This window comes from Peromyscus maniculatus, chromosome 17 (genome assembly GCF_049852395.1).
Source record: "Peromyscus maniculatus bairdii isolate BWxNUB_F1_BW_parent chromosome 17, HU_Pman_BW_mat_3.1, whole genome shotgun sequence".
NCBI lineage: Eukaryota > Metazoa > Chordata > Mammalia > Rodentia > Cricetidae > Peromyscus > Peromyscus maniculatus.
The window spans coordinates 41,778,455-41,793,901 of NC_134868.1; the positions used below are offsets into that span (position 1 = coordinate 41,778,455).

Below are 15,447 nucleotides of genomic sequence, written 5' to 3' on the forward strand. Positions count from 1 at the left end.
CCTTGTCAAAAATTATCCAACTCCTGAACAACAAGATTAAACACTGGGGTAAAAAGAAAGGGGGAAATACACACACACACACACACACACACACACACACACACACACACACACACACGATTGCTTCTAGACATGCCAACTGTAGAACTGAACTCTTCTTGTTATGAATATAGCCCATTTAATACACTCCATAAATATTGCACGCTTATATCACATTTCACATGGAGAAGTCAGGGGCCCAGAGGTAAATTTCATCTCACCGGGCTCTTATGAAAGGAAATAAAAGCTTCCTTGAATGTTTTATGTTCTACTGCAGCATTTTAATTTTCATCTCCTACTAAAATTATGAACATGGTTTGCATCCGTTAGACTCATTCTTGTATGCTCAATAAACTTTTTTAAACGCATTAATAAGTTCTAGCTGTTTATCAAAACAATAATTATTTTCTTGTTTTAATACATATACACATTTTTCTTATTCCATAATTTATATTTCTGTTTCCCAAATAAAAAAACTAAAAACCTTCTTTTCCTCATTCATACCTATAACTGTTACTTAGGTTACTCTCATTTTCAAATAATCAATATTTCATTTTGATACTTGTCTTTAGAGACAGGGTCTTGAGTTGTAACCTCAGTTGGTCTTGATATTGTGATCCTCTTGCCTCAGTTCACTGAGTACCTTGATTAGACTGGTGAGTCATCAATGTCATGTTTCTATCAATATTGTTGAAATCTCACTTAAGACATGTTTCAAATAAAATAAATAAACAATTCTCTCTCCACCACATTCTCTCTCCCTTCTTTAGAATTATAGAAACCAACACTGAAGAACAGCCCCCACATGAAATCATCTTACCTTCATTCTGTGTCAAACATAACATTTGTTAGTATTCCCTCCCACGTCTCCTCAGGAAAGTCTGTACTGGGTAATTATCATGTTCATTGCAAGTAGATATTAGTTGCCCAAAATTTCAATTTTCACTCGAAGGCTGTTTTGTTTTGTTTTGAATCACTGACAACCAATTCTATCAGTCTTTTAAAGTGACAGTCTCGCTTGGTTTTCATGAAAATAAGTGAGAAAAACCTCAAGGTTGTGTTTGTGTAGTTTTCCAGATGGTCTTTTCGAGTAAACATGATGTTCTCTGGAAAGCACGTGCACTCTGCTCACATTCCCCCACACAGAACTTTCCCTCCAGATCCGGCTATACTTTGTAACACAACTGTTTTTATTTGAAATCTGTGTGTGTATGTATGTGCACCTGTTCATGTGTGCCTGTGCATGTGTGCATGCACATATGTACACATGGATGTGGAGGTCTGAGATTACTGTTGGGTGTCTTCCTCAATAATACTTTTTTTTTAAACAGTGTCTCTCAGTGAACCTGGAGCTCATGATGTGACTACACTGGCTGGCTAGCAAGCCCAGAGATCCTCCTGTCTCTACCTCCCATCATTGAGATTATAAACATGTGACATATACCCAGCATTTTTATGTGTGTGGTGGGGATCCAAACTCGGGTCCTCAGGCTTCCACAGCGAGCACTTTACCAAGCGAGCCATCTCCCCAGACCCAGCAGCATGCTCACGCACATTCCCAATTTTGTCACTGTGGTTGGTTTTAATGTCAACTTGCCACAAATCAGAGTTCATCTGACTAGGAAGCTTCACCTGAAGAACCATCCTGATTGCCTTAGTTCTGGGTGAAAACCCACCGGATTGTGAGCAGAACCTCCTGGAAGCAGTCCAGAAAGAAAGAGGCAGCAGAAGACTCCTCACCTTTTGCTCGCCTGACTTCCCTCTTGGGGGGTTGATTTCAGTTGTTGCTGCTGCTGATTTCTTCGCTGATACCATAACCAGTGTTGCCAGGCTGCCTGGTGGACTAAGGACCAGCAACTCTCCAGGAACCTCCCAGATTTCAGGTGCCAGAACAAGACTGCAGAGGCACCCAGACTTGTGGACTGAGCAGCTGCTGGGTGGCTGGCTGCTCTCTCTTGGGGAAATACAATTGCTTCAGGACCACTCCCACAGCGAAGGCCTATACAGTTTTCAGTTTCTTGGGTGTGATTCGGCTGCTGTTATTGACTTAAGGCAACCTAACCCAATAAATTCTTTATCTATTAAATACAAATATATACCCATCCCATTATTTCTCTTCCCTAGAGGATCCTGACTAACACAGTCACACAGAATCAAAAGACACACAGTGGTTTAATTAGTCATTTTTATTGCTTTATCAAGGGCATTCTTTGACAAAACTGTCCTTTCTCCCCTCCTTTGAGTAGACTCACCAAAGAAGTTTACTCGGTGATTGAAAAACAACTTGAGTTCATTTCAAAGGCTCTTGGAATACGTCCAGCCTCAAAACCATATATATCCCATCAGCTACAGTGACGGTCTTTAAGTCTGCTAATCAGCTCAATCATAGTTAAAAATTAAGTCCATGGCAGTACAATTTTGAATATTCATAACAGCCTGTGTAGGCCGGCTGTAGAATGTCTTCTCATGCTCTAGATTGGCTGACGCGGTTCTCATTTTGCGTGGTAAGTAACATGGAGGACACATTTTTGGCCTCATGCCCAGATGTCCTCAGAAGCATTCATCACTGTCCATTCCTGTCTCGTTGCAGAAGCTTCAGTGGCACAGACTGAAGGGACCTTCCAGATCACTGTTCCAAGGAGTATAAAGGAACGAGGGAGAAGACCAATCAGGCTTCTCTTCTTTTCTTTTCCTTATTGATCTTCTGTGGATGAGTAATTGGGGTCCAGATCTGTAGACCTACATCCTCTTTCTTGGTCCAGATACATTAAATGGTCTGGTTCCACGATTCAGGACAAGGTAATGGAAAGGCAACAAAAGACCCTTCTTGGGTTTCAGGTCTGAACTGTACTCATCCATCAAGCAGGAAGGTGTATTAAGGCTTGTCACCTACTGTCATGGGACTGGCTCAGTGTCATTATGTCATTTGAAGCTGTGTGCAGAACTATCAGAAATCCTAAGGGGGTAGCCAAGAACACTCTAGGCATTCTTCAGTACCTGTTCGTTTGGGTTTTTATGATTTAGTGTGTGTGTGTGTGTGTGTGTGTGTGTGTGTGTGTGTGTGTGTGTGTAAGAGAGGCAGGGTTTAGGGGATATGAATATGTGTGAGGATGTCTTGGAGTCCAGAAGGCATTGGATTCCTTGGAGCTGGAGTTCCAGTCTGCCAAACATGGGTGCTGGGACGCGAACTTGGGACCTCTGCAAGAGCAGCAAGCACTCTCTTCACTGCGCCATCTCTCTAGCCTCCTAGACCCTGGTTTCAACACCAACATGAAATCACAAACCCCTCGCCAGAACCTTTTTCCTTCTTTCCCTCATGTCTTACATGCCTGTCACAATACCTATGTCAGAACCGTCAATAAATGCATATCAAATAACAAACAAGAACAAAGGGGCATCCCCCTGATATTATCATTCATCAGTCTGTCTTACTGGACAAATCTCAGTCACAGTCTCCACAAAAAAAAGAGTAATGGCTAGAGACACCACCAGCATTTACGTAAAATATAAAGGATGAACACTTGCTCATTTAATCAGCACAACTGTCTCACAGGTTACCTAGTACAGTAGGCATATGGTAGAATAGGTAGAAGGACCAAATAATTTGAGCAAGATAATGAAGATAATACATTGCAAAGAATCAATGTAGGCTATGTTCTTCTTACTCTAGTGTCACAGTGCATAATTCCATATCCAACACTTTTGGTAATCATATATATAATTTATTATTATAATGTATGTACTATATGGTATATATTTATTATGCATAATATGTTGATAATATATTATGCAGTAAAAATATTCACTAATAATAAAAATTTTTTAAACCAAAAAAATTTGAAGAACCGTAAGGATGTTTTATAAAATATTCAAGACTGCAAAGTTTTTAAAACATAAGCTAATCACCATTGTTCTTTGAGCTTCCACACTACATACTTTGATGATTCCAAGACACATGGCTTATGCAGAATTGTGCCCATCTTACTCTAGGGTGGTCAACTTACTCTATACTGGTGCTACGGACTGAATATGCTAAAATTTTAATGTCAAATATTAGGCATTTGCCAGGTGTGGTGGTGCACACCTTTAATCCTAGCACTTGGGAGGCAGAGTTGGGCAGATCTCTGTGATTTGAAGCCAGACAAATCTACAAAGAGAGTTCTAGGCTAGCCAGGGATATACAGTTAAGACTTTGTTTAAGACAATAACAAAACAAAAACCCCACATCTATAGAAAGGTAAGTCCTTTGGGAAGTAAGTAGGGCATGTGGGTGGATTGGTGTTGTTATAAAATAAACCTCAGAGAACTCACTCACCCATTGTCATGTAAGTCACAGGAAGAAGACTGCTATGTGTGAACCAAGCAGCCCCTGACTGGACACCCAATGGACCAGCACCGTGATTTCCCAGCTTCCAAAATATAAGAAGTAAATTTTTGTTATTTCTAAGTCACCAAGTCTGTGATATTCTATAAAACAACCAAGAGAGACTAAAAAAGAACTTGGTATCCAAAGTGGGGTGCTGCTGTATAAGTCCCCAAAGTGAGTTAAGTGTCTTGGAACTGGGGAAAGGGAAGGCCAGAAGAGAGCCTTGATTATATTTAGCAGGAATTGTACTGTAATGGCTTTGAAAAGTATTTATCATATGAGGTTTTTTTTCAAGTTTAGGTCTGTACTAAGCTGTGTTCTGCAGATACTGAGCTGGCTTTCCTATGTGTAATACATAATGTATGACTGGAAAAATGACATTCGTTTTCACTTTTTTCTTCTGAGCAACATACTATGCATCCAATTCTACTAATAATAATGGCCCTAACAGATATTCTAAGTACTAGAAACCAGTCCTTAAGCTAGTAAGAACTTAGGTTCTAAAACTGTAGGTTTGTTACATGACCAAAATCGAAGTTGTCTCCATTTTCGGGTGCAGAAGTGAAGACTACTGGCAAACATGAGTAGCGACCTTCATAAAAATTCTGGTAGGTTTTCTGTCCACTTTCTCAGACCGCCTTGAAACTTTGTTCTTGTGAATAATCTACGTAAAATACACTGAGACTCGGAAGTGACTGCTGCATTGGTATTCCTTACTGTCATCCCTTGAGGCAGTTCTCTGAGAGTGAGGCAAAGAGAAGCATGGTAAGACAGCACCAACACAGGCAAGGTACACTTAGACATTCAGAGTGCAGCTCTTATTTGCAGACAAGAGGCCTGTTAGATTAGGAGACACTTCCCATACTATAACATCAGGAGAATGTCAGGAGAAAGAAAGCAGCTTATTAAGGAAAACCTAATAAAAATAAGCCTTGAAGCACATAAGTCTCAAATCTGTGGGCACATAACAGTCCCATAATACCACATTTATTTGCACTGAAATGTGTTCCATTAAAAACGTTTTTATTAATTCTTTGAAAACCTCATACAATGTATTTTGATAGTATTTACCCACAAGTCCTATCCCTATATCTTCCCAAATACACCTGACCTCCTATGCCCCACAATGTCATGTCCTCATTTTTCAATAACCCCCAGAATCCAAGTAGTGCTCTACATATAGTCCTGGGTGTGGGATGACCCACATGAGCATGGCTAACCTACCAGGATCCAAGCCATTGAGGAAAATGACTCTCCTTTCCCTAGACTACATCAACTGTCCACAGCTCTTTGGTTGCTGGTCAGGGCTCAAGAATCCATTCACCCTCCATGCCAGAATGACTGGTTTGATCTTGTGCTGGCAACCAGAGTTTCTGTGAGTTCAAGAATACAGCAGTCCTGTAATGTTCAGAGGATACTATTTCACTTCAGTCTTCCCTGACTTCCACCTCTTACAAGCTTTCCGCCTCCTCGTCCTGGATGTTCCCCGAGCCCTGGGGAAAGGCGTGATGTACATGTTCCATTTGTAGCCGAGCCCTCCACTGATGCTCATTCTCTGCACTTTGACCGGTTGCCAGTTTCTGTGTTAACTACTATCCACTGCACAAAGAAACATCTCTTTGGTGTCCCACAGCTAGACTAATCTCCAGTTACAGAGATCTGAGTTCAGAAAGAGGTTTGACATGAGCGAACACACTACTATTATTTTGCTTTATGTACCGAGTACCAAACTGCTTTTTTTTTCTGTACTTGTTTTTTATAGTTTTGGTTGTGAGCCTAGCCTTTAACAGCTAAGCCATCTCTCCAGCCCTGTACTCCAGTTTTTAATCCCATGGAATTCCCTCTTCTCCATCGTCCACAACTGGGGAGGGTATCACATAATCAAAGATTTTATTTCATATAAAAATTCCTAGCAATATACTCCAATGAAGTGTAGACAAAATTTCAATATGGAACTCTGGAAAAAGATCTATGATGGAAAAAGATGACATGAAATATGCAACAGTGCCACTTACATCTTGATGGAAACTAACTGGACTTAAGGAACTCATGCTGGAGAGGACACAGAACCAAGAGGTGAACTCACTACTACCACCTTCCTAAATCAGTACAGCCTCTAGCTGAATTCTAACCTTGATTATTATACCCACTGATAATGGTAATTCTCATCCCAATGGGGGAGCATCATCATAGATGGCTACTCTAGAGACCCACAAGTGGTCAAACTACAGAGAATAAGTGAACATGGGGTATTGAGCCCCAATAAGTACATGTATACCACACAACACTGAGCAGGGGAAGTAGACACAGGCTCCCACCTATGGTGATATTTTATTTGTATTCAAATGTTATTTGTATGTTAATAAATAAAGTTGCCCGGGGGTCAGAGCTATTAGCAAGCCATAGGAAAGCAGGGCAATGGTGGCATATGCTTGTAATCCCAGCACTTGGTAGACAGAGCTAGGTAAGTCTCTGTGTGTTCAGGGATACAGCCAGTATTGGATACACATGCCTTTAATCTCAATACCAATCAATAGAAAGCCTGGAGGTCTATACAGACAGGCCATGAAGAGGCAGTCACATGGTTGGGTTTACAACCAATGAGAAGGCAAAACAGAAACACTATAAAAAGACAGACACACAGGAAATAGCTCTGGTTAGGAGAGGTAGGACCACCACAGGAGGAAGGGTAAGGTTTTAGCTCTTAGCTCTGACCTCTTGCCTTTCTTCTTTGCATTGGTTCTGTGTTTCTTATTTAATAAGACGGTTGGTTACATGTATACCCACCCACTAACCAAGAAGCTACATCTAATTGATGAGTGCTGGCAAAGGAAAAATTAGCTTTCCCCATTGCAGTCTCACTGGGTATATCAACCACACTTCAGGGTAGGCCCCATGCCCAGGAGTAGTTGCCCAACATAACACATACTTAATAACATTTTTGTAGACTTCTTGTCTCATTTTGCTTTGTTTTTTTTGTTTTTGTTTTTTTTTTGTCTTGTTGGTATTTTGCTTGTATATTTTGTTTTCAGTTTTTGTGGGGTTTGGGGGGTGTTTCTTGTTTATTTGTTTATTTTTAGAGCAAGGTCATAGAACTGGGTGGGTGGGAAAGTGAGGAAGATCTAGGAGGAGGTGGGGGAGGGGAAAGCAAGATCAGAATATATTGTATGAAAGACAATTCAGTTAGAAAAAAAAAAAAGATAGTAAGAGCCAGAAGACCATGATACCTTTTACAAGACAGTGTCTTCTAGACACAAGAGGGATTCTGCACCCATGAAACCTCAACAGAATGGCTGCCCAAACAAGACCTGCATAATGACCACACCAGTGAACATGCCAGTGGAGATGGTCGAAATTACACAAGGGCCCATCCCTAGATAAAGAACAACATACAGTCAGTGGTTGTTGAGAGAGGGAAAATCAGTTTTCTCTAGGCACAAGACCCCTGACAGGTGATCCAATATCAAGTGGTCAGCCCTAAAAACATGAACATACAAACAACACTAAATGAGCTTAGTAGCTTATATATACATATATGTGTGTATGCATAACATTAATAATTACACATAAATAAGTCATGAATCTGTAAATGAGTGAGGGGAGGAAAAATTAGGGGACAAAGATGGGTGGAAATGGTGTAAATACAGTGTACTCATATACAAAATTCTAGAAAAAAATTATTTATTTATTTTGAAACATGAAATCAATTTTGTTTATGCCTGTAACAGAACCTTAGTGGAAGAAACTTTGTTTTGCAGTGGGCAGCAGTCACTGGAGAGATGTGCAACTGGTCAACCTACTGAGAATAAAAGGCTAAGTGCTCAGCCATAAATGGGACCTCTCTCTCCAACACCTGCCCCAGTGAAGGTTCAGCAAACGTTGAGGAAAGGGGATAGAAAGAATGTAAAAGCCTGAAAGCAGGAAGGAGTGTTGTGAAATTCTGTCCACTAGACACGGCATCGCTGTCACACGAATGAACTCACAGCAGCCTGCATTACCTGTATGAGACCTGCACAAGATCACGCCAGTCGAAATCCCCACAAAAGTGGGAGAGACAATCTCCAGGCTGTTAACAACGGAGCTTTTACGAGAGAGAATGTGGCCACTGGCAGTGTTCCTATGAGCCAATGGATGGCCCCTCAGGCGTGCACATATGAGCGGAACTGACTGGATTTGGTGTGTTCTAATATATTCTTAAAAGACAGAGTTAGGGGGAATGGACACAGCAGGGACATTGGGAGAGGTGGGGGGATCATATTTTAATAAATATTGGTCATATTCATCATATTTGAAGTTCTCGAAAATGTTAATAATTCCTGAAATACTGAGATGAAAGACACGCATGGAGAACTAAGTATTTGTTGTAGACATTTATGGAGAGAAAGTAAAGCTACTACATTATTTCATCAAAGGCATAAATCCTTTTGCAGACCACTCTTGAGGATTCAGAAAGAACTCCACTTCATTCCGTATACAGTTTAAAGCCTGGCCTTATACCAACAACCCCCTTTCAAAGCTTTACTGCTTTGATGTTATTAGATAAAATGGTAGAGAATCCCCTCCATTCCCAATACTAAGTAAAATACATATGCTCTGTTCTCCGAAAAATATACTTCTATTGAAAAACACACATCTAAGCCAATTTCTTCCCACATCAGTAAAAGTACCTAGAAAATTAAACATCTTAAATTTTCATGAGGAATGAAAGAACATTACCACCTCAAAGGTCAGCTCAATCATTTCTTAAGATAGAAAACCCAAGGCCCAAAGAAGTTAAGAGACTTGCCTAAAATCATGTTGAATTAATGACAGATGTAGGGTTAAGGAGAACCTCTCCACAGACAGGTTCTCCCACCAGCAAGGTGACCCTACTGCCCATCAAGAATGTGTTATTTTTCATCATTTCTTGCAGGCTGGACGACACAGTTTGAGGGCAATGCTTATGTATTCCCATAATTAAGAACACAGAAACCAACACAACAGTCACCAAGAGGCCTTTGTGTGGACCGACGTCTCCTTACCATCTAATGGAATAAAAGCCGGTGTTGTTTCTCCTTGTTTTCAGAGAGCTCCAGGAGGTAACCAGACAATATGGCTGAACCTTCCTTTTCTGACAGCATTAGAAACCAGGAAACATCCATCAGCAGACTGCCTACCTACCATGACCGGCTGTCTACATCATCCTAATGACAATCAACTTGGACCCAAGGAGAGCCCAGCCAGGGCATTCACTTCCCTCACCTTGATCAAAATAAATGGCTGTTTGCCATGAATATGACAATTCTTCCTCTCCTGCGCCATAGCGTAAGAAACAATTAGTGACATCTCACTGATGGAAAAACTGGGAGTCATGTCTAGAAAGTTCTACTTCAGAGAGAAATGGGAGGAGGCCACAGGTGAAGAGAATATAGACTAGGCCAGTTGAAAGGACCTTGAAGTCAGCACAAGACAGCCCCAGACCAAGTTCTCAGCACAAAGGAGATTTATGTGCCCCAGAGGGACAGAGGACAGGGAATAAGAGACAAAGACAAGGGAGAGAGGATGAGGGGGAAGGGAAGGATACAAGGGAGAGGGGGAAGGGGTATTTGTCTCAGAGGGCCAAAGGACTGCCTCTGGATAGAGAGGAGACCCATGGGCAAATAAAGAAAAAAGAGGAAACCTCATGTTAGGATGAGGTGTTTAATTTTGATTGGGCATGTTAATTAGGGCAGCTAAAAGGGGGTTTTTGATTGTTGGACTTCAATACTTTGATAGCTAGACCTTGGTGGTCCTCCTCAGGGGCAGAAAGTGGCCAAATAAGGGAAAAGACCTTGCAGGCTAGCTTTGGAGAAGTGATCTAACAGTTCAGCAAGGCAGAAGGAACAGGGATGGTCAAGGCCTGCCAGAGCCATGTCCGCTATGCTTGGGCCAGCCAGAGCTCCTTCACTAGCGAGGTGGCTTGGAGGTGTGGAGACGAAGGAAGACATGCGTGTGTCCTTTGGACTGGGAGAACAGAGATGCTTGACACAGCCTTCCTTCCTCACTCACATCCCTGAGAACAACAGCTGGAATCTCTCACGGCCAAGTTCTAAAGCGTTTCCTTCACTCTCAACATCAAGAAACTGGGCTTGCCAAATACCAATGAGGTGCTGACAGGGCGGTGAGTATCACACATCCACAGCTAGGTCTGCAGCTACGAAAGCACTTGACCTGAGGTCAGGTTCCACAGGAGACGGAGAGTTGGTGGGTCCAAACACATAAACTGAAGGCCACCAATGCCCATTCTAAAAAGTCTTAACTTTTTTAGTATAAAAATATAGAGGCAACCACTCAAAGTAATTCACAGCTATTATTTGACAGGGCTCTTTGTGAGAACTGATGCAATTAGTTCTTATTCTGATGGCTTGTTCTCTCCAAATATTAAGGCATCCAAGAAAATTAATCGAATTCTGTCATTCTAGTGCCTTTTAAAATTAGTCTTTAAATACTAGGCCCCAAAATTCTTCAGATGAAAAATTTTGATTCCTATCCACCAGCCACCTCAGCGCCTGGGCTTCTTTCTTAGACTGCTGAAAGCTGGGGAGCCACAGCTCTCTCAACGATCTCCCATGCAGGGCTGGAGGAGAAGCTGGAGATGAGAAGGTGAACAAGGTAGGCTCTGGGCAACTCAGGTGGCTAACGTCGGCTTTCCATTGTTTGGGTGGTAAGCCCTGCATGGAGAGAAGGGGAGAGAGAATTTAAAACATACGGTAAGGAAATACAGTTCCCCCACATTCCTGCCACTCAACGGTAGGACACAGCACACTTTCCATAAAGCTCATGCTTTCCCTCCACAGCCTCAGCAGTTGTGTGGTGGACGAGTCCAAGGGGACAGTATCAACATGTACTGAGACTATTCTATGCACTGGACACTCCGCCAGGTGCCAGCTGAGACAGTCTCGCTGAATTCTCCCAGCAATCCAATGCAATACAACCACCATATTTTACAGAGACCAGAAGTACTGTCCCAAAACAATGTATCAGCACACTTAAGATGGAGCCTAGTTCTCCCTGGAGTCCTCCTCCCCTCTCCTGCTTGTTGACTTATTGAATTACTTTTCTCCTGTATGCCAATGCCCATATCCTCCTCTGCACAGGAAAGCTTTTTAATGTGATTAATATAGTTCTTGATTTTTTTTTGGATATAATGTTAATTTTCTATTCCTGTGACAAAACACCAGGATGAAGGCTACTCAGAGAGAAAAGGGTATTTAACTGGGTTTGTGGCTTCCGAGGGTTAGAGTCTTGGATAGTGGAGCAAAGACACAACCACCGGAACAGCTGAGAGCTCACATCCTCAACCACAAGCAGAAGGCAGAGAGGACACACTGCGAACAGTGCCTTTGGACACCTCCACGCCTGCCCCAGTGATGTACCTCCTCCAATAAGGCCACACCTCCTAACTCTTCCCAAACAGTTCCGCAGCTGAGGACCAAGCAATCATCTTTCCCCTCCGCCACATCTCCCAACACACACATGAAACTTCATGTTCTTTCTGTCTCTTAGGGAAAAAAAAAATCACACACACACACGCAAAAATCACAAATAGGCCCACAGCCTCCTCACCCCTTCTGCAACACATAACTCCAGGATCGCCCAATGCCTCCTGAATCGCCTACCAAAACAAAACAAACAAAAAAACAAAACAAAACAAAAAACCTAAATGAAGCCAAAAGGACTCAGTTATCTTTAAGGGAACTGGCCACTGAGGTTTGACCATGTTCCAATGAGTATATGAGCGACACAAATTGGACTTGACATATAAGAATACATCTTCTTCTGTAGGAGACCAAGTCTGACCTGTTAAAGGGTTCTTGTGGGGAGGAGAGAGGAATGAGGAAGTATTAGATAGAAAAATAGACGGAGACATAGGATAGCTTCAGGAGGGCCCTAGGTCAATACCCAGTTGCCTTGAGATTTATTCAAATGGGCTTTTTATACACTACCAAGGGGAGAGGCAAAAGACCTCCCCTTTTCAAGATCAAAGCACAACATACAGACAAGTGTAGACCCTTCCAAACACCCGGTAACCACACCCCTGGCCAAACCATCCTATTATGCAGCCCTGCTGGGTAAAGCAAGCTCAGACTCTCTGACCTTGAGTAAGGTCTTACCAGGGAGCCTCTGTGGGCCCCCACATTCTTTTTCCTTTCTTTTTGGGGAGGGGGACTCAAAGGTGCAAGGGTGAGCCTGGGAGGAATGAGAAGCAAGTGTGAATTTCATTGTATGAAATTCCCAAACAATCAATAAAAATATTATGTTGGGAAAAAAAAACTAAACAGCCTGATTTGTGTCAGCCAATTACTCCTGGGCATAGGACCTTCCCTGGAGTGTGGCTGACACACCACTCCATTAGAGAAAATGGATTTTCTCACTTCCAGCAGCTATCAACTGCAAATAGCTGGAGAGATTTAAAAAGAAGTTTCTCTAAAGTGAAACATGCCTGAAATCTGTAATTCAGTTAGTAGTGATGTACCAATAGTAATTCAGTTAGTAGTGATGTACCAATAGTAATTTCTTAGTTTTGACACATGTACAGTGGTTATATAAAATGTTAGCATTAGGAGACATTAGGTAAAGGGTATACAGACATGAGCTTTTCATTGTGACTCTTCTGTGAATAAAATTTCTTCAAGAAAAAACATTTTTAAAGGCAATGGCAAAATGCCTTAAAATTCCCAGGAAAAGCTAGATGGTCGGTGGTGGTGCACGCCTTTAATCTCAGCATTCAGGAGGCAGAGGCAGGCGGATCCCTGTGAGTTCGAGGCCAGCCTGGGCTACAGAGTAAGTTCCAGGAAAGGCTCCAAAGCTACACAGAGAAACCCTGTCTGGAAAAAAAAATTCCCAGAAAACTGATGTTTCCATAGTTGGTATTTGGCTAAGTTATGTCATAAACATTAGAGAAGAATGAAGATACCCCACACACTTGTCAGGAAACCACTGGAGGCTCTGATCAACCAAAACAAGGGAGCAAACTGAAATACCAGAAAGCAGTGCCACCACGAGAAAGAACGGAATTCCTCAGGCTGACACTCTACATACAGTAAAGAGAGCAACAATGACTGTAGACATGGTCACAAGGCTCAGACAATCTCTACATGGTCAGACTTCGTCATTACTGTGAGAACAACTTAAGGAAGGGTTTAGTTAGCTCATGGTTTTGGAGGTTTCAGTCCATCATGACAGGGCATGGTGCAACAGAACTAACTCACAGCACCTAAGAAGCTGAATGAAGGAAGGAGCCAAGCAAGACATGCCCTTCTCTTTTTAGATGACAGCTCATTTATTTATTAAAGGGGGGGGGCTGTCGTGGTATTCATATAAAAGTCACAGGACAACTTGCAGGTGCTGGTACCTACCTTCTATCATGCAGGTTCCAAAAGATAAAACTCAGATTGTCAGGCATAAAACATCTTTCTACACCATGCCATCCCTCAGTGACCTCTGCCCTTCATCCAGACTCTACTTCCCCATTCCCACCATTTTACAATAGTCTCTCAAAGTTAAGCCATTGGTTATAGGAGAGCCCTCGTGATCTAACCATCTCCGGAAACGTCCTCATAAACACATCCAGGTGTGCTTTACTGATCTCCTAGGCATCCCAGACTGCCAGGTTGACAATCTAGACTGATCATCATACCTGGAGCACAGGAGCTCCTCAGAGAAGACTCAACGAAGACTAACTTAGTGACAAGTCATCCAACAATTTAAAAAAAAAGGTATTATTAATTAGAAGGAAACAAAAAGCTGCACAGATAAGGCACAAGTCACAGTGTGCTATACAGCTATTGTGGTAGCTTCTGAAGAAAGCAGCAACAAGAAGTGGAGGACAGTTGGCTTTGTCTCAATGTGTGCGATTATTTAATGTCTTCCCTACATGCATAAGTATCTTCTTCTACAAAAAAGTTGTTCGATATTAAAATAACAGTAACGTATCAGGTTTATCGTTATTATAACTTATCTCAAATATAATAGCAATTTTGATGCTACCTTTGGTTAGGTCAACATACTTTCTTTTCCTTAAACTGCCTGTGGGAAACATAGGAAAAGACACCGGGGTGTTTACTCTGAGGGAGAGAGGGCTGTGGGTGAAAATAGCTTTGACCATCAAGGGAAGTAGGAATTAGTTTACTTGGGAAGAGAAGCCTTCTTCCAATCCCCCTTGGTTTGGTTTCAATTAGTTTTGGCATGTTACTGGAGCACGATCTCTGTCTTCAGTAAGGCTTGGCCTAACATTAGTGCTTTCCCAGCACATCTTCCTAGATGAAGACCTAGAGACCAGAAAGGAAACTGGGGGTGGGGGAAGCTTTTAATGAAACCAGAGTACAGGGGAGGAGAACGGAGCTTTGTAATAAGGAGCAAAGGCAGACAAGTGATGGGGGACAGTCACATGGTGTCTCTGAGTCTTTGCTGAGGCTTTTATTGGAGTGGACATGAAAACTTCATTTCACTCCCTTGGGCCACTGGAGGAAGAAATAATCACTTTATTTCTGACGGCTTTTAACTTTGGGCCAGTTAAACGCTGTCTGTGGGACCTAAGATTCAAGATGCATATTTGACAAAGGAGACCGCTAGCTGAGTTGCTATAGTTACCTATATAGTTTGGGTCAGCCATGTGGTAAGAACAGAAACCACTCCTTTCAGTTTAAACTTTTAGTTTGGGGGCCGGCTTACGAGCCCAAGTCTCTCTTCTGATTTCTTTTTAACTAAGCAGTCACAAGTGGTCTAAAGACTGCTTTCTGAAATGTTAGCAACTGAAGGCTGTAAGTTGCCTTTTGGACAATCAGCCCCTCTCCCAAATCCCTAACGCTTGGCCTACCCTCACCACAACACAGCAAGAGTTCTTTACTAAGACATTTCTGAGCACAGAGGGCCAAACTGCAAACCATGAAGAAATGCTCAGACTTAGACTCAAAATTGGGTTTGCTTCGGCCAGGCATTGTGTCGGGATACACCTGGGCAAGAGCCAAATAGATGCTGTTAAAGGGATACCAAAGTGATAACCAGAGACAATGGCTCACGTT

At 42.1% G+C, this 15,447-nt stretch overlaps 1 protein-coding gene across 4 annotated transcripts in view; it reads right to left on the reverse strand.

Moving 5' to 3' along the window:
- Nucleotides 1-7,470: 7,470 nt before the first annotated feature.
- Nucleotides 7,471-15,447, reverse strand: part of Pofut3 (protein O-fucosyltransferase 3) — a 78,222-nt gene continuing 70,245 nt past the window's right edge. For all 4 annotated transcript variants that reach the window (XR_013045363.1, XR_013045362.1, XM_042262544.2 and 1 more), the window contains one exon: nucleotides 7,471-11,094. Coding sequence is in view for 2 of the 4 variants with exons in the window: in XM_006973937.4 (XP_006973999.1) it covers nucleotides 10,858-11,094 (237 nt within the window). In the remaining 2 variants the exon portion in view is untranslated. The remainder of the gene's footprint in view (nucleotides 11,095-15,447) is intronic.